The 19,697-nt window shown below is 34.7% G+C and overlaps 1 protein-coding gene across 3 annotated transcripts in view; it reads right to left on the bottom strand.

Moving 5' to 3' along the window:
* TBC1D15 (TBC1 domain family, member 15) overlaps positions 1–19,697 on the bottom strand; it is an 86,525-nt gene that overhangs the window by 20,679 nt on the left and 46,149 nt on the right. For 2 of the 3 annotated variants that reach the window (XM_011978505.1, XM_011978506.1), the window contains 6 exons: positions 16,543–16,753; positions 8,548–8,650; positions 7,002–7,199; positions 5,810–5,938; positions 5,110–5,213; positions 3,951–4,045 (listed from right to left, as the gene is read on the bottom strand). In XM_011978505.1, the coding sequence (XP_011833895.1) occupies positions 3,951–4,045; positions 5,110–5,213; positions 5,810–5,938; positions 7,002–7,199; positions 8,548–8,650; positions 16,543–16,753 (840 nt within the window). Of the gene's footprint in view, positions 1–3,950; positions 4,046–5,109; positions 5,214–5,809; positions 5,939–7,001; positions 7,200–7,510; positions 7,562–8,547; positions 8,651–16,542; positions 16,754–19,697 lie in introns of all 3 variants that reach the window. The other variant, XM_011978504.1, reaches the window with a different exon arrangement.

The raw sequence follows: 19,697 nt of genomic DNA on the forward strand, positions 1-19,697 counted from the left end.
AGTTGTTTATCAGATCTAGGAGCCTTTGGGCAGAGACTATGGGGTTTTCTAGGTATAGTGTCATATTGCCTGTGAAGAGAGGGTGACTTCCTCTCTTCCTACCTGGATGCCTTTTCTTTCTTTCTCTTGCCTGATTCTATACCATGCTGAATAGGAGTGTCAGAGTGGGTATCCTTGTCTTGTTCTGGTTCTCAAGGGCAATGCTTCCAGCTTTTACCTGTTCAGTATGATGTTGGCTGTGGGTCTGTGATAGATGGCTCTTAATATTTTGAGGTTTGTACCTTTCTTTGACGCCTAGTTTGTTGAAGTAATCTAGTTTCATAATTCATAGTTTTATGTAATCTCATACTATCTATGTTGATGACCCCTAAATTTATCTCCAGTCCCATGAATTCCTGCCCTATATATCCACATTCAACTCAACATATTAACTTACGGACATTCAATAGGCATCTCAAAATTAAAATCTAAAACTGAATACTAAATATTGTCTTCCAAACTTTCTTCTCTCACAGTTTTTCCCATCTTAGACAGAAACAAAAACAAAAAAACAGCAATATTGGCTGGGCACAGTGGCTCATGTCTATAATCCCAATACTTTGTAACACTGAGATGGGAGAATTGCTTGAGGCCAGGAGTTGGAGACCAGCCTGGGAAACATAGTGAGACCCCATGTGTACAAAAAAACTTTAAAAATTAGCCAGGTGTGGTGGTGCATGCATATAGCCCCAGCTACTTGGGAGGCTGAGGCTGGAGTATCCTTTGAGCCCAAGCTGCAGTGAATTATGATTGTGCCACTGCACTCCAGGCTGGGTGACAAGCAAGAATCTGTCTCTTGAAAGACAAAAACCCTAGCAATATCCATATGTCATATCCTCTTCCCTTTACATCAAGCAGTTGCTCTTCCTCTCTTCCCATCTGGATGCCCATTATTTCTATCTCTTGCCTGATTGCTCTGGCTAGGGCTTCCAATACTATACTGAACAGGAGTCATGAGAGAACCCCCTCTATTTTTCAAGTTTCTATTCAAATATCACTTTCCAACTAAAAGCTGTCTCTGCTTGCCCAAGTTAAAATGGCCAACATGGCACACAAACATCCTAACCCTCTTCCTTGCCTTATTTTTCTATTTGGCATGTATCACTAACATACCACATATGTCACTTACTTAACTTGTTTACTGTCTGTTCTTCCACAAGAATGAAAACTCCTTTAGGGCAAGAATTTTGCCTGTTTTGTGCACTGATGAATCCCCAATGCCTAGAGGACAGCCTAGTACATAATAGGCACTAAGTAATATTTATTGAAAGAATGAATGTGTATGAATGCTTGAAATAATCAATTTGGTTTTCAGAAAGATCCTTTGGTGATTTTAACCCATTTATGCCAGAGGTTGCGAATTTCTGTGTGTGAAAAATCAGACCTTGGAGATGACCTTGAGCAGTAGGATAGAAATAACTCCCACAAACTCAGTGTTCCAATAATGGAAAACTAGACATAAATGAGTTAATGTGTTGCCAAGGTTAGAAACCACTGCTTTAAAAACAGGGATTCCTGAGCTTTCTTAACTGTCTCTTTTTCCACTAGGTGGCACATCTGTTTCCATGGATATTTATACTGATAATACCCAAATTTCTATCTCCTACCAGACTAGTCCAGACTATTCAACTAGTTATTTGACATTCCATTTGTATTTTTCACCTTAAGGTATATATACTTTAACACTTAATTCAATTTCACCATACCCCATTTCTCCTCATCTCCGTAAGGGGTATCACTAACTGCCTGTTTTCTAGTCAGAAACTGAGTCCTATTTTTTATTTCTCTTTCCCCTTCACACCCCATATTTAATACATCAGAAAGTCTTACCAACTCTAACACCAAAATATAACTTGAATTTACCTTTTTTTTTTTGAGAAGGGGTCTCACTCTGTCACCCAGGCTGGAGTGTAGTGGCACAATCACAACACACTGTGGCCTCAACCCCCCAGGCTCAAGTGATCCTCCCTCCTCAGCCTCCCAAATACTGGGATTACAGGTGGGAGCCACCATGGCCGGTCTCACCTACTTCTTTTTACCTTCTGTACTACTATTTTCTTGCCTGGACTTCTGCTTTCTACTAACTGGTCTCCCTATTCCTACTCTTACTTTGATTGAATTTCCACAAAGCAGTAAAAATGATTTTAAAATGTAAATAAAATACTCTTCCTTAAAATGCTCCAATAGATTCTCATCACACTTAAAGTAAAATCCAGCTTATTGGCATGTATGCAAGACCTAAAGCTTACTGCGTAGTTTTGTTTTTAATAAAAGTAAATTTATACTACCTAAAAAGCTTTTGATAATCATTCTCAAAATACTTTTGGGAAAAAGCATTATAGAAAAAGAATGCTTTAAAACTAACTTAATTTATACACTTCTGCTGGCAGAAAGCATGGTATAGCTGAAAGACCACTTAAAAATTAGATCTGAGTATGAATGAGTCTGAGTTATAAAACTAACCAGATAGATGGCTTAAGACAACTGACTAACCTTTCTGGGCTTCAATTTTATCTGCTAAAAATGAACAAAGTAGGCTAAAGTATGTCTCAATTCAAATTACATTATGGGGACTTTAAATATCTAAATTTTTCTACCAGTCTCCTGGAAAGGATGAGAACAGGACATGAAAGGTTGAGAATATCAGAGACATCAACACTGATGCTTGATATAAAGGGAAGAGGATATGGCATGCAGAAAGAAGAGGCTTAAAATACAAGTTTAGTTGACCTCTAACTTCCCTTCCAGTTCAAATACTTTACGCTCAAGCAGGAGTAAAACACCAGAATCCATTATTGTTTTTCCTATTGAAACTGAAAACAGCAAGAAGCTTCAGTTAGAAACTTTAGATAACTCCAAAACTCAGGACTCCCAACCTTTTGCCTTAATCAGAGAAAGGACAAAGTTTATTCTGGTATAATTTACATTTCACAAAAATAAATTCTTTTTGGATCAAAAGTATCACTGCCAAAAAGATGTTGTTTTTATGTCCACAAACGGTACCAAATCAGCTTGTTATGTTGGGCTTTCTAAATAAAATTTTAAAAATTCTTTCTTTCATGAGAGGGCGTTAACAACAGTAACAAATCCCTCTATCATTCTTTATGAAACCACAGATATACAAAATCCAGATGCCATAAAGGAATTTCAAAACTAAGTTCCAGTACTATCCAATGCTATCCTAAAATTACACAGACAATGTAATAAGAACCTTAAACTGGGCTCTACACTTATTTAAACCATGTGACCTTGGACAAGTCATTTATGTTCTCCATGCTTCAGTTTCTCATTCGTAAATGGAGATTATGAATTGCAGCTAATGCTTTTATGATAAAATTCTATCAAGCATCTCTATGTTTTAGAGAACAGTTATCCCCAGGTAAATATTCTATTTTCAAATACTAACTAAACTTTATATCTGGAGTCATTTAATTTTAAAAATGAAATATATGTATATTTAAAGAAGTTCTGAAGGGATATAAATCAATACCTATTAACCATAATTATCTCTGGGTGACAGAAACAAAAATAATTTATATTTACCTCTTTTTGCTCATCTACAGTTACTAAATTTTCTACAATAAACACTTTCATAATAAAAAAGAAAATAAAGTTTTTAAAAAATGAAATTAATTCAACAAGCAAATACAGGTAAATAATCTTTTTTAGAAATTCATACTGTGGAACTGAAAATTAAATATATCAACACTTATAAATACACTTACTGAATTAATATGCCTATTGGAAGAGGAACAACAAAGAACATTAAACACACACTGCAATGTACTTTTCTATTCTGATTTCTCTTCTGAGCCCTAGCACTGTTAGCGTGTATCTTCACTTCTTTAATCTCATCAAGATTTCAAAGTAATCCCCTCTTGCATTTCCAAAGTTGTTAAGAAAAAAATTACCGATAAGACTTCTATAATCTCTTAACCTTGAATTTCTTTTCTCTTGTTCCTGGCTGACAGATTTCCACTGCAGTTTCATTCTGAAGTATTCATCACTATAGAAAACAATTTGACACCAAAGAAAGCTATTTGAAAACTTTATTTTTAACACTGTTTAACTGGGTTTTTCTATAAACAGTATATCAAAGCATTTATGACGCTAACGGAATGTAAGTTCATAAAAACAACAGCGAAACGTTTAAAGTTAAGACAAGTAAGTGAAAACAAAAGAAAAAATACCCTATACATATCACAAAGTTTATGTGATAAACTTTGTTCCACTACTAGAAAAACTTTAGGTATTCTTTTACAAAAACATTTATCTAATCCTTAAAATCATCTCTAAAGTATTCTAATAATGAAATATCTTAACCACTAAAGTTTCTAAATAATTGTAAATACAAATCTAAGTGATTTTTTTTAAGTGACATTATAGTTCCATTTCCAAGCAGTTTATAGCAGAAACTAGTTAATGTAAAAATATTTTAGAAGAACTGGTAAACATGCTGAAAAGAGAAGACTGTCAGATAACTTAAATATGAACATAATGACTGAAAATAGCTTTAACTCAAAGCCTAGACTGACAACTGAGAACAAGAAGTTGCACCTGGAAAGTTGGTCTGTGTTTCAAGTCTTAGAAATAACTTAAAATAGAAATACTCTTCCAAAAAGAATGAAGGATCCATTATAAGAGTATCAGAAAAGTAACTTAAAGGTAATTAATCTAAATAGCAAATATATTTCTTATGAGCCAATTTTATAATTTCATAATGAATTGTAAAAATGAATCAAGATGAATGAGAGATGTTTTTAAGTGTATGTCTACACAGTTATCTTTCAAGTATGCAAAATGCTTGTACGAGGCTTATGTAAGGGAAATAGAGTATGTTTATCTTCTTTTTACATATTCACAAAAATAAATGCAACGAGGTGCTTCTAATAAGTGTTTCTGATTTAAAATAATTAGAATGCTCATAATTTTTGAGTTAAAACAATAAAAATTAAGTTGTTTTCCCATTCCCTAGTCTATTCCAAATCCTCATCTAGAAACCCTATACCAATTTGTATGGGTGGGTTACTCGAATCTCTTTGAATGCATGTACAAAAGACCATTACTTACGTTTTTTGCTTTTGTAATTGGGTTCTTTCCTCCTTGGTACTGTCCCAGGGAAAATAACCCAGAAGAAATTTCCAAGCTTGCTTTCTCAATGCATGACTAAGTCCCTGAAGAAAGCATGCATATTAAACACATGAATGAAAAAGAATGCAATACTGTAAGTTCACAAAACTTGCATATAAAAACGAAAACTAATCTTTAAGAGGTAGTTTTATATATGTAAATAGTTCAATTCAGTGAATATCATCTTGTTTTTTACTTCTAGATCCAAAAGATGTAAGTAGCTGCCAGAAAGTTTAAACAGTACACAGAATACAGCAGCCTACAGCAGACAGACAGTGGGACTGGTGAGTCTAAGCCCAATCTTAAAGAATAAGGCAAATGCCACTGGAATGCAGGCCTCCTTCACAAAACCTACAGAACTTCAAATACGGAAGAATATCCTCCCCCAGAGTTAAGGGTATCCCTCTACCCAACCCACAGGAACATCATAAGCACCTCACTCTGTCCCACTCAATCCAGGAATTTTAAGGCATCATTCATCAAGAAATAACGGAGTTCATTCCTCCCCACTTCCCCTGCCAAAAAACAACCACCACCACAACAACAACAAAACTCACCAAAACAATAATAATAACTAGGAGTTTATAATACTGAATACTAGGAGTTTGTAAGACAAGCCATATCAGAGTGTTTAAATTACCCCTCTAAATATCATCTGCTTCATACTATCTACATTTAAAATTCTTCCTTCAGAATCAATGTTCTTAGTCCATTCTTCCAGTGATACTGGCTCTTTCCTTTGAACAACAGGTCGTTCCCCCAAATCAATCTAAAAATAAGATAAGCAATAACAAGTACATATTTAACCAGTGAAATGAAATAAAGGCATATAGAAACTAAACTTAAAATACTACTTTTCAGACATGACTTCTAATACTTCTAAGATCATCCCTCATTTTCTCATGTTTAGTTTAACTATAATAGTTGGCATTACATATGTTTCCCTTCTACTAAACATACAACGAGCTGGGTTATAAGTTCAGAAACAGGAAACCCCACAGACTAAAAATATTTGTTATTAAAATAAAGTTCTTTACTATTTTGGGTTCAATTACATACATATAGAACATTCGACATGTAAATTCTATAAGAAACCTTCAAACCAAATGATATGCTGTATTATTTAAAAAGAAAGAATATATAATTATTCCATTAATCATATTCTAAAATTAGCTTTTCTTCTAAAGTTCGTATTTCTCAGAATTGATTCATGACCCACTAGCTTCACTTGGCATTTTCTATAGTGTTTTATTCAATTAACAGATGTTGATAATTTTAAAATACTATTTGCACGATAAACCCTTTAATTAAGCACTAAAATTTAGATATGTATAGTTTTCTAACTATGTACAAGCCTAGAATTGTAGCAAATTTAAGTCTTGCTGAACACATATAAAGATCTGCCATAATTCAGGCCAAAACCCATCTTACTTGAAAAAGGAAGCATTACATGAGAATAAAAGCCCTAAAAGTAGTGTCCTGACTAGCTGTCTCTGATGCCTATGAGAAAACATGCAAGTAAGGAACAGAACTAAGAGGCTATAGGAAAGGTTCGCTCTTCACTCTACTATGCACTCAATGAAACAAACTTCTTTATTATCAAAATGTAATCAAAGAAGAGAGATCCAACATTAATCAAGAAAGAGTATAAGATAGAGAACAAATGAAGAATTTAGTGGCAGGACAAGCACTCATTGTCAGATATACCAGCAAAAAGTTGTAAGAACAGATTATGGAAAGAGGCAGATATCACCAAAATTAAGTTTCTATTTCTATAGTACACGTTCTCCTGTTAAAACATAAGAGCTATATTAATACTAATCTTTACTCACTCTTGTGATGACTTCAAATCCTGGTTCTTCTTGTTGATTTATCTTTAGACCTGAAATAGCATCACTAAGAAAATCTGCCATTTCTGAAGGTGGTCGTTGATGTGTAGAGGGATCGCTGCCTCTCAAACTGTCAAAAATGTAGTTTGTGACTTTGGAAAATCCTATCATAGTTGCTGTATAAGGGTCCTTTTTAATTTTCTATGCAGTAGGAAGAAAAACATTAGCATTATTAATTCAAATAAAGAAAAATGAATACTCCAACATGGGCAAAAAAAGCAAAGCTTTTTAAAAGAAAAGAAATCAGGACTAAAACAGAGTGTTCTAAGATTATCTTAAATTTGTATTTTCTTTCTTGGAAGAAAAATTTAAATTTTCTAAGCCAATCATTTCATTTGGTTAAAATAGCATAATAAATGATAAGTTAATGCTACTGATTGAATTGCAGATAAACAAATGATTTGCAGGCTTCACTCAATCTGCATACATCAGAAAACATACGCAGTGCTTACTTTCCAGTGGTGAATGGCCCACAACAGCTTTCTTCTGTCTAGCAGTCCTGCCTTTACACAAAAAAAATATTTCTTGAAGTGTGTACTACCATGCTATTCTGACACAAAATATTTGATTGCTAAATTTAAAAGCTCATATTTAAATATTGGCTGACTTTTAATCTAATTACGTGAATAGTAAATCATGCCAACAAGAATAATTTATTCTGGGACAGTGCAACCCTGGAAAACGGCAAAAGGTTTTTCTACTGTTAAGCGCTAGGGTAACTTCTGAAGCCCAAACTAATTGCTCATTCATATTTAGCAAAAATAGTTATTAAATAATTATTTTCACAGTAAGTAAAATTATCCTCTTATTTCCTATTTCAAATAGTGTTTAGTTCTCTCTCTTATCCTCTTTCCTAAAAAGTTCCCTCTATATCTTATTAATCTCTACATCTTCAAAACCAGGAAAAGAACAGCTGGGACACAGCAAGCTCTCACATATTTGTTAAATGAATAAGTGAATAAATAAATAAATGAATAAATCATCTCATTACTTTACATAGTCATCTGAGTGATAATTAAATTTACTTCTGCCTATTATTAAGTGTACATTTTTAGCCTAATGCAAGAACAATACTCAAATATTCTTAGGGGAATAAGATTGTCATGACGTCAAAACAACCTACTTAAATTCAAACCAGATTTTTGCCTAAATTGATCATTAATGAATTCAAACTGGCTTGCTCTGTCACCTCTGACCTAATCAATAAAAGTTATGATACAACTCTATTGATGTCTAATTTAGTATTATAATAAACTGCCTTATGAGTAAGAACCAAGGAAGCCTCTGAGTCTTGCAAATAACATGAAAACGTATTATTGTTTCTGTAAAATTACAGAGAATAGTTCTAAAAAGATTACACAGACACACACACATACACACACATATATATATACCTGTCTCATTCTGCATACTCTCTGAGAAGATGAGAAGTAGGGGGCACATAAAATAATGCAGTCAGAATAATACATGATAGATTTAAGAAACATACTTGTATTAAACCATATGTTGGCTCATCAAGAAGATTTTCAAAAGACTGTGAAAGACTCTTATTTTGACAATTCACAAGAAGTGTTCTTTTATCCTGTGGAGATCTATAATAAAAAAGAGAATTTGTAGAAAATACTAACACACTGTATCAATTACTACGCAAACAATTACTGACACAAATGTTCCTTACAAAAAAAAAAAACCAAAACATTTTAATGTCCAGTTCTAGAACAGTTTTCCATTAATATATTAGCAAATATTTAGTAACTATTTTAAAGGAGCTTCAAAACTACATGAAACATAAAATACAAAATTAACAAATACTAAATTAATACTCTGCATATAACATAAATAAAACAAACAAAGTATATTTTTATTCCAGGTAAAGCCAAAAGGATTAAATTGGAATGAACCTAAATTCTTCTCTAGAATTATAGTAGAAAACCATTACAAGATATCTGGCTTTATTATCATAAAAATTAAAGAAAGCCAAAACAGACATTAGGAGTCATCAGTATGTAATATTTACATATAGAAAATATGTCTTATTTTGAAATGGTTTCCACCTTCATTCACGGCTTAGTAATACTGTAATATAAGATGTTTAAAACGTAAGATATATTAGTTATTTGATAAAGATCATTAATCATGCTAACCATAATTACAAATGCACACACATGAACATATTTTAAAAAGATTATTACATATGGTTTGGGTAATACTATGTTTTTAGTTCTTGCTTATTAAACTATAGAAGCAAGTCTCTTCACATTTCTTAGTAATGACAGAATTTAACAAAATCTTTTCAAAACAGACATCTAATTTCTAGTCATCTGACAAATTATCTAGTCTGTTTTCTATTTAGTGAGTTTTATGACTTCGTTCTAATAAACTGAGAACTTTTCTATGTTAAAATAAAAATTAAATATGTTATTTTGCTGCTATACACCTCCTGTTTATTATGTTTGAGATAAGATCTTTAATAACAGTTATCTCTTCTCAATTCTAACATAACAGGATGCAACAGTAATGCTAGAGGGAATATGAAATCTAAAACAGGATCCTTATATTCTTACATAGTCAAAAACAGCACTCCATCTGCATATACAACAACAGTAGCTAATAAGCCCCTTGGCTTTTTAAAAAGGGCTGAGATTGAGTCATTTGATATAGGAGGAAAAAACCATACATTTTAAAACATTCACTTTTCTGCATATTTTGAGGGGTCACAATTAATAGGCAGACTTACAGATTCTCTCACAAGGCATTTTTTAAACGATGGACCTTGAAATGTAGCATCAGAAAAGAAAAGTAGCTAAAAAACAAAATTTTATTCATAGCACAGTGCTGCTAGCACTATTTTGTTTCTAACAATAAATTAAGCCAAATTATTTCTTTAAAACCCAAATAAAAAAATGCTCATAAAAGTCAAACCACTGTCTATACATATAAAAGAGGAACTAATACGCAACTTTCAGCTCTCTGGGCTCAGATAACTCTATGGCTCCATATCTTAAACAGTGGCCACTAAACTGGAGATCAGAAGATGAAATGACTGGCTGACCAACAAGCAACCACAAATATTTTTTAAAAATAAATTCCTTCTTTTCTTTTTCGTAACTACTACTCTGTGATGGGGGGTGGAGGAAGCTCTAAGAAGCAGGGAAGATATGAAGAAAGTAAAGACCTGATTGCCCCAAAGGTAATCAACAAAACATTTAAAAAGTACATCAGTCAATGGACAAGTAGTACACTGTTATACTGCTAGGCAATTAAAGAGCTCATCATAAGGAAGACTGGTATTCCAAAATATTACCAGAATGTCTCCACCTGCCAGGTCACCACACTGATTTAATTTATAAATACGTATTCTGGGAAGTTGATCTCTCATGCTAACATTATTCAAGACTTTCAAACTCATTGCAGTAGTAAGACGAACGTTTAATGATGCTAATCCAGCAATTCTATTACAGCCTGCTAAACAATTTGAAGAAAACTATAGTCTAATATCACAACTATAGAAGCATATCTCCTGAAAATTCTGAAGTATATCCTAGGCTTTGGAGTGAGCCTCTCCCAAAGACCTCATAATAAACTCAGAAATTATAAACTGAACAATGCTTGTACACCCAAATGTAGCAGTAATTATTTTATATTTCTATTGAGAATGACCAACATGTAAGGCTAAAGAAATAAACAGCATTGCAGAGATTATCAATCAAAACTGGGAATAAAAAATAGAAAGGTACAGTAACAAAATTTTACATCTAGAACCTACTCTTTTAAATGGTTGGTGCTGTTTGATGATACAACCAATTTGGCTTTTTAAGGGAATATTTTACTGCTTGGATATTCGCATATCAATGTAAAAATGGCCCAATATACAAAATAACTTAATGGAATCAACAGGTCTTATTTATATCTTAGCAACCAACTTGGTCCAGGAAAGTAAGAAAAACATATTCCTAGCTCATTCTTTTATCCAAGTGAACATCACATTCTAAATGATGATAAATCAAAGAACACTTACAAACACGAACAAATATGACAGTTTTCCTGGTAAATAAGAAAAGTATCTGAAAAATATTAAGCATCAAGAAGATGGCCTATGTTGCACTGACTAGATCAGGTTGTTGAGACTGAAAGAAGGAACTACACATGACTAGCCTAGCAGGGCCTCTTCCTGGCGCTTGTGAGTCATCTAGGTTGCCCACTCCTAGATTACTGGCAATCTCTGCTGGTCCATATGGTAAGGCCCTGCTCCTGTAAGAGGAAATTTAGCTCTTTAGGAAGATAAACTTAACTCACTAGGAAGTGGATTGCCACAAAAGCAAGCCACATTCCTCAATTTATCTTAATCAAAAATAAAAAAAGTTATCTGGTCTAATTCTCTTCATTTTGAACTCAAAAGAAGACAGGAAGGGTGACCGCTGGCATCCCAATGAGGCTGAAATCAAGATTTCCTTGACTACTCTTCTGTGTGGTCTCTAAAACAATCTTTGACCATAGAAATAAGACTCTGGAAACATCGTTTTGCTTAGGATAACTGTTCCAGGGACAGGAAATGAGAACCCCCTGGCTGACACCTAGTAGAATAAAAATTGGGTATAATATTTAGATATTTTCATTTATGTGAACTTTAACTTAAAATTTTGGGAATTCCACTTATTTGAATCTTAACTAACAAGAACAAGGGCCTTTAAATTTCTCCTTCAGAATTTTGTAATTCACAATAGCAAAGGTGTGAAATAAACCTAAACGCCCATCAATGGTAGGCTGGATAAAGACAATGTGGTATATATACACCATGGAATAGTACGTAGCCATAAAAAGAATAAGATCATGTCCTTGGCAGCAACATGGATGGAGCTGGAGGCTATTTTCCTAAAGCAAACTAATGCAGGAACAGAAAGTCAAATACTACATGTTCTCACTTACAAGTGGGAGCTAAACAACAACACATGGACACAAAGAGAGGAAAAACAGACACCAGAGACTACTTGAGAGTGGAAAGTGCGAGGAGGGAGAGGATCAGAAAAACTACCTATCAGATACTATACTTATTACGTGTGACAAAATTATTTGTACACCAAAACCCCATGACATGCAGTTTACCTACTTAACAAACCTGCACATATACCCCTGAACCTAAAATAAAAGTTAAAACAAAAAAGATTCTGATAGTGAGGGATGGCTTATATAAATTTGGGACTTTTTAAATACTGGAACAGCTTTATTCTACTACTTGGACTCTACAAAATCTATGGTGAGCTACACGGCATAATACAATTGGGCATAATTTGTGACAGGAAGGAGACTAGGGAGGCAGCACTTATTTTCAGCCTAGAGCATGGAGGGGCCTTGGAGATAAAATATTTGATGCACTGTTTTTACACGTTTCAGACCATTCATGGGTCAAAAAGTAAATTGCCCTCCCAGTGTCACAGGACAATACACAAAGTAGTGGCTGATATTAGGAGAATAGCATTTGAAGTAGTTACGTGATACTATCTCCTTCCCCAAGAACAGCAGCCACATTCTGGTTCACTAAAAACTTAATGATTAAGCCTAATGAGAAGAGAAACAAAGTATACAAAGCTTTTTCTCTTTTGCCAAATCATTAAAGGGTGCAATTAATCACTTAAGCTCACATCTCCTCCAACTCTATCCTCCCCTTAGTTGATTTCATTTCCTCTCAGAGTTTCAATCACTCCCACACATGGAAAACTTACATGTTATCCTAATATACTCTTACAGTGCCATATGTCTTATTCACAGCACTTATTATAGCTGCAATTTAAGGCAGGGGCCATGTCTTTTTTGATTACTGCTTTCCTTCCAGAAAATAGCACTGCTGTATCTAAGACACAGTAGGCATTCAAAAAAATACTTGAATGAAAAAAAAAAAAAAAAGAAACATGTACAAGGAACACCATTCCATGGCTTCACATTTTCAAACGGAAATAAGCACTTCTCCTCAAGAAACTCTCCTTCCCAGGGACTTAAGTGCTGAGATTGGGAAAGAGTAGGGTAGCGTAATTCCTTCCAGGCTCTTTCTCTCCCCCTCTCTCTTACATCTGCCTATCAACAAGAGAAGGTGCTTTCATTCTGCTCTCATTCACATCCTCAGTGGTCTGTCCTCATTAGGAAAGCCTGTGGGTATCAAGAAGTAACAACAACTGGTTTAGTTCAAAACTAATCTGGGATGAATTATTATAATGCCATATGTCTAAACCCCTCTAATAACATTATTTTCATCACCATCTCTGATTTTTTTTTTTTTTTTTTGAGGCCAAGTCTCACTCTGTCACCCAGGCTGGAGTGCAGTGGCATGATCTCTGCTCACTGCAACCTCCGCCTCCCAGGTTCAAGCAATTTTCCTGCCTCAGCCTCCCGAGTAGCTGGGATTACAGGTGCTCGCCACCACACCCGGCTAATTTTTGTATTTGTAGTAGAGATGGGGTTTCACCATGTTGGCCAGGCTGGTCTCAAACTCCTGACTTCAAGTGATCCGCCCACCTCGGCCTCCCAAAGTGCTGGGATTACAGGCATGGGCCAATGTGCCCATCCCCATCTCTGATTCTCATACTTCTCATTTGTTTACAAATTTAGAAAAGGAAACAAGCTTTCACTTGCTACTCTCAAGAAAACACGAACACCACATATTCAAGGTATATATACCCCTATAACTGCTTAAGTGGTTATCAAGACTATCCTTGAACCCATCCAGGATAGAAAACTCTACCTCCTGAGAAAAACCCTGTCTCCTAATTTCTTTTTGGAGTTATATAAAGCAAATCTCCAATCTGTTTCTCACAAAAAACTTTCAAAAAGTATTTGTCAAATTGATAATTATCATGCCATTTATTCATTCAACTAATATTTATTGCACATTTATTATGTACCAGACACTGTAGCTAGGAACTAGGAATAATATGGACACAAGATAGACACAATCCCTATCCTTCAGAAGTTTACATTCTAGAGTAAAACACAAAAGAATAGACAAAATTATTGTATACTGTTAGGTGCCATGAAGGAAGCAAACAAGAAAATTAGATAGCGAGGAGCAGAGACAGGAAAACTACATTAGATGGGGAAAGAGGGCATCGTGGAAAGCCCCTCTGAGGAAGTGACATTAAATGGAGACCTCAGGAATCAGAAAGAGGGGAAAATATTCCAAGTAGAAACAGTATGCATAAAGGACCTTAAGACACAAAAGAGTTTAGGGGGTTTTAGGAACTGAAAGAAATCCGCATGAGTAGAATGGAAAAGACAATAGCATGAGATGAGTTTTAAGAGATAAACAGAGCTAAGACAGGGCAGGCCCTTGTTGATGACAGTGAAGAAGTTTGGATTTTATTTAATGTTGCATCAAAACTTCTCTTCTTCAAGTTAAACCACATCCTTCAATGAAATATTTTTCATAGGACCATTCTGATCCCTTCCTTACCCTGGGTTATCTCTTTAATACAGAATAGGCAGTCTAGCACATTTAAAATGCAGTGTTTATTACTTGCAGTTCAAGCCCACTTCTCCAAAATACAATCAGTAAAAAGTAGAGAGGGGCTACCTCCTCCCTCATCCTAGACATTAAGCTTTAATCAACAGTCTCAGACCAAATGATCTCATTTGTGAGTTATGTCACAACACTGATACTGAGCTTACTAGGGTGCTAAAACTCCCTAGTCTTTAATGCCTGCTACTCAATAACCATAACCTTCTATTCCAATCATGACACTGTCTCTCCTGAAATCTACTCATCCTCTCAATGGTAACTTATTTACAGGTTCTCACTTCGAGATCCAAGATCCACATACCACCAAGCAGGTCTGACTTTCTTACACTTACTGGCACTGAACAGCTTGCCTATTGCCAGCCAGAGATGATTAACAAAGTAGGGGAGAATCTCATGCCAGAAAATACACGGTCGAGACTCCCAGTTTTTGTATCACTTCTAGCCTTATGGAATCTAAATTCAGGCAAGGTGTTAAATTCTACTATAAAGTGAGGACATTATAATGAAGTTAGTGGCTGGGCCCAGGGGCTCACGCCTATAATCCTAGCACTTTGGGAGGCTGAGGCAGGCAGATCACCTGAGGCCAGGGGTTTGAGACCAGTCTGGCCAATATGGTGAAACCCTATCTCTACTAAAAGATACAAAAATTAGCTGAGCCTGGTGGCACATGCCTGTAATCCCAGCTGCTCAGGAGGCTGAGGTGGGAGAATTGTCTGAACCCAGGAGACGCAGGTTGCAGTGAGCCAAAATCACACCACTGCACTCCAGCCTGGGTGACAGAGTGAGACTCCATCATAAACAAACAAACAAACAAACAAACAAACAAACAAAGTTAGCAATCATTCCCTGCAGTTCTCCCAAGCCCAAAACCTCAACTTCTCCCTTCTCACCTCCATACATCCAATCCATCACAAAATCTAATCCTATAATCTAATATTGCAATACTTCCATCTTTCCTGTCACTATCCCAGTTCAGGTCACTTTAATCTCACCTGGATAACTGGAAGAACCTGCTAACATGACCCAAAAGATGCTTTGTGCTTTGGACTTCACTCAGCTCTTTGGCCTCATCTTTAACTGTATTACCCTCCCCTCCTCATACTTTGCAGACCTGTATTACTCATTTAATTTGCTGTGTGATTACATCATGTTTGTACTCTTCCCTTGTAAAACATGCTTCCCTCTAAATATCTCCTTCTCTTTCCTTATAATGGTCACTCATTTTTCAGGTCTCTACTTAGATGCTTCTTCCTCCAGGAAGTCTTCCTTGATCCCTACTCCCAGTTTCAATTAAGTGCCCCTCATTCCTTCCCAGGAACTCCCAAAGCAGCTGACACTTCTTTCATCTTAGTTCCTCAGTTTTAATTGCCAGACTATGAATTCTCTGAGACCCAGGAACACCCCTGTTTTACTACTAAATATGAAGCATCTACCACAGTGTTGGGATGTAATAGATACCCAAAAAATATTTGCTGAGAGTAAGAGTGAGGAAGCATGTGTATGTACAGATGCACACAGGTAACTAAATGAGAGACAAGATTTTTGGAAAGTGGTAAGGCCCTGTCGTCCAACTGAGAAATAATTTTATAAAGGACTTAGGACTTGCCTGACTTAAAGTTGCAACATCACAAGTATAACTGTATATTTAGTAGAAAATACATAATAAAGGGTAAATTAGGTAAATATATAGGCCATAAATTACTAACGCATTATCATTCATTTAGATGTAGAAAAAATATTAAACTACTCTTTTCTTTGTAACAGTAATTAGGTGGTAAGTCTCAGATTCAAATTACTAAAATAACACAGTATGATTCAGTTGTTATTCCAAATAAATCAATATCCCAGAAAAAACAAAGCTGTTCATGTCCTCATATGCACATAGGTCACTGATGCCCAAGGTCAAGTAAAAATAGTTCGCTTTGGGATTAATACAATGATCCAGTTTCAATAAGTAGAAAATAATATGATACTTACTCATACAATACCACATATTTTTCAAGAGATTCAATCAGTAGTTTGCTATCTCCTTGATGAAAGTGTAGAGCAGGGAGAACGACGTCATCCTTTAGACAGAATACCAAATACGACCAGCCCATACCCTCTTTGTTTTGCTTGATTGATTTCAGGTCTGTCAAACTGAACAGGAATGACCATTTGCTTTTCCCATTTCTATGACTTGGAGCATCTTAAAAACAAGAGAGTGGGGCAAAATATTTTTGTTCACCTTTTTAAAAGGTACCGACAGTGCTCTCCATGACTGCGTAACATAAATTAGTTGAACCCCGGGAATCAGTACAGCACTCATATTATTATGGCTTCCACCTGTATTAGATATGGCAACTTATATGTTCTTTTAAAAAATGATTTTTAAAATAATTATCCTACCACATATAAATTTTTTAAATGTTATTCCTATGTAAAATATAAGCTTTGACCAAAAAAACTGATCATGCCTTTGCAAGCAGGTGGACTGGATTCATATTGCAGTACTACCATCTTACTAACTGAATGACATGGGGCAAATAATCGAATGTCTCTGAGCCTCAGTTACTTTGTTTGTAAAATGGAGATAATTATACTTACCTCCCATTGTAATTCTATTAATAAGAATTAGGAGATAATACTTTTCAACTAACTAGTACAAGCCAAGTATACAGAAAATTCTCAGTAAATGTTCATCTTTTCTACTCCCCCTAAAATAAGAATAGCTTAATTCTCTTGAAGAGTCAAAAAAACAAAACAAAACAAAACAAAACCTTTATTCCTTCATTTCCTTTTGTAATTATTTTTAGGACACTACACTTAGTAGTGAAGTAAGCATACTGATACAAAAAATAACACTGGAGTGAATATACAACACTCTATTTGCAGAAAAACAAAGTACAGCAAGAAATTGAGGATGAAAAGATAAAAAGTTGTGAATGCTTCAAAAATAATGAATCAATTGCTAAATTAACTTTCTACTAAATCAAGACCTCAGTTCAAACCAAATTATAGTTATGTAAAATACAGCATGTTCTGAGTCTATGGCTTCGTTATAGAAGCTAAAATTCCAGGTTTGCGAACATTATCATAATTGATAACAAGCAACTTAAACATCAACTATTTAAAAAAAAAACTGAAAGAGAAAAAAAATTTCTTCTCACTAATGATGCTAGTACTTACAATTCACTTCTAATGTAAAACACCATTTTAACAATTTAACTCCAACATAAGTAAGCTGTGTCTCTGAAATTTCTTTCCTAAAATGTTATTTCTTAAGAAGTATCATACTATCCTGCTATTCAAGACCTTTATTAATTCTGTCCCACACTACCAATCCCACAAAGATAAACTACTTAGAAGGAAGCTGCTTACTAGACTAGATCAGAAGACATATTAACCAGTGTTGACCTGCATGTATGTATCACCTTCGTATCTGCAATCATCTCCAATAAGATCTCTTGAACTCATAAAAAGAAATCTACAGCTTACAGAACCTCTATCTGCAAGGAAACCATGCGTCATCATTATTTCATGGACACTTAAACAAGTATCATTTGAAGGAAGCTAAAGTGACTTATCTATATACAAAGACTAGCAGCTTTCACACCAGTCTGGACAGTGAACTCACATGTAAGATACACTAGATTAAGTGCCATGTGTCCACCTGACTACTTTACATAATGTTTCACTGGTGTTTATATTATAGAGCTCATAAGACCACTTCAAGCTGATACCTAAGTGAGAACAGTTCTAGAATTTCAACTTACTCATGAATCATTTAAGTGTGAATGTACTTAGACTACCTAGAACAGATACATACTGCTAGCTTATCTGCAAAGACCAAAAATATTTCACAGAAAAACAGCAATGGAAAAAAGAAGAAAAAAAAGAAACCCAAAAAACTACATATAGACAATTTTTTAAATTAAATTACTCAACGGCACAGAGTATTTTATCTAAATTATTGCAAGAAAATCATATGAAGTATATTAAACACTATATGTATGCTATATGAATTATTAGAAGTTTGTGCATATTCAAGAATAAAGGTTTTTTTTTTATAGATTTTTCCCTCATTAACAGAAGAGACATATATTACATACAAAAGAAAATGTCTCACACATTTCCACATTTAAAGCTCTGACAAAGAAATATTTAAATTTAAAACTCTAACAAATATTCTAAGCCTTCTACTAGAATAAAAGCTTCATGAGAACAGGAACTTTATCTTGTTCACAGCTATATCCTCAGTGCTAGAAGAGTCAGTAAGTAGTCAAAGACGAAAGATCTGTTGAATAAGTCAATTAACAACCTAGTATCAAGTCAACATAAAAGTAATCTGCAAATTAGTCTGCTGCAAATAGCTGGCCAGAAATAGAAATGGTTACAAAGGAAAACAGAAATCAAGAGTGAACTCAAACTATTTTTCTACTCAAAGCAAATGTAAAGAAAATCATTTAGTTCTAATGAATTTACTATGTCACCAAATATATGTAAAAACTATCTCCAACACATTAACATGAGAATACTAAATACCAGAAGAACTGAACAAACAGCTCTACTCTTCTTGTAAGTAGAACAGTTCAGTAAATCTCTATATGCCTTGAAAAGAATTAACATCAAGGACAAATTTTATTTGGATGGATCTCTAGAACGAACATGAGACAGTTTGATGTTCTTGGAAGGAATATTTCCAAAACATTTAATCTGTCTGGTATATAACAAAGGATGTAGCAGTAGAAACTCTTATGAAATATAAAGCGAAAATGCTCTTAAGAAGTATAAAATTAAGTAAGTCTGACAGTCAATTTTTTAAAAGTTTGTCCCAAATTGACTTTGTGCCTCACACAAAAAAGAAAAAAGTACAAAGTTAAAAATGAGAAGGGTAAAAGAAAAACAAAGGCTTTTTCTTTGGGGGAAAAAAACTTTTAGAAAATAAAAAAGCTTCATGCCTGTAATCCCAGCACTTTGGGAGGCCGAGACGGGCGGATCACGAGGTCAGGAGATCGAGACCATCCTGGCTGACACAGTGAAACCCCGTCTCTACTAAAAAATACAAAAAAACTTAGCCGGGCGAGGTGGCGGGCGCCTGTAGTCCCAGCTACTCGGGAGGCTGAGGCAGGAGAATGGCGTAAACCCGGGAG

Source organism: Mandrillus leucophaeus, unplaced genomic scaffold (genome assembly GCF_000951045.1).
Source record: "Mandrillus leucophaeus isolate KB7577 unplaced genomic scaffold, Mleu.le_1.0 Scaffold196, whole genome shotgun sequence".
Taxonomy (NCBI): Eukaryota; Metazoa; Chordata; class Mammalia; order Primates; family Cercopithecidae; genus Mandrillus; species Mandrillus leucophaeus.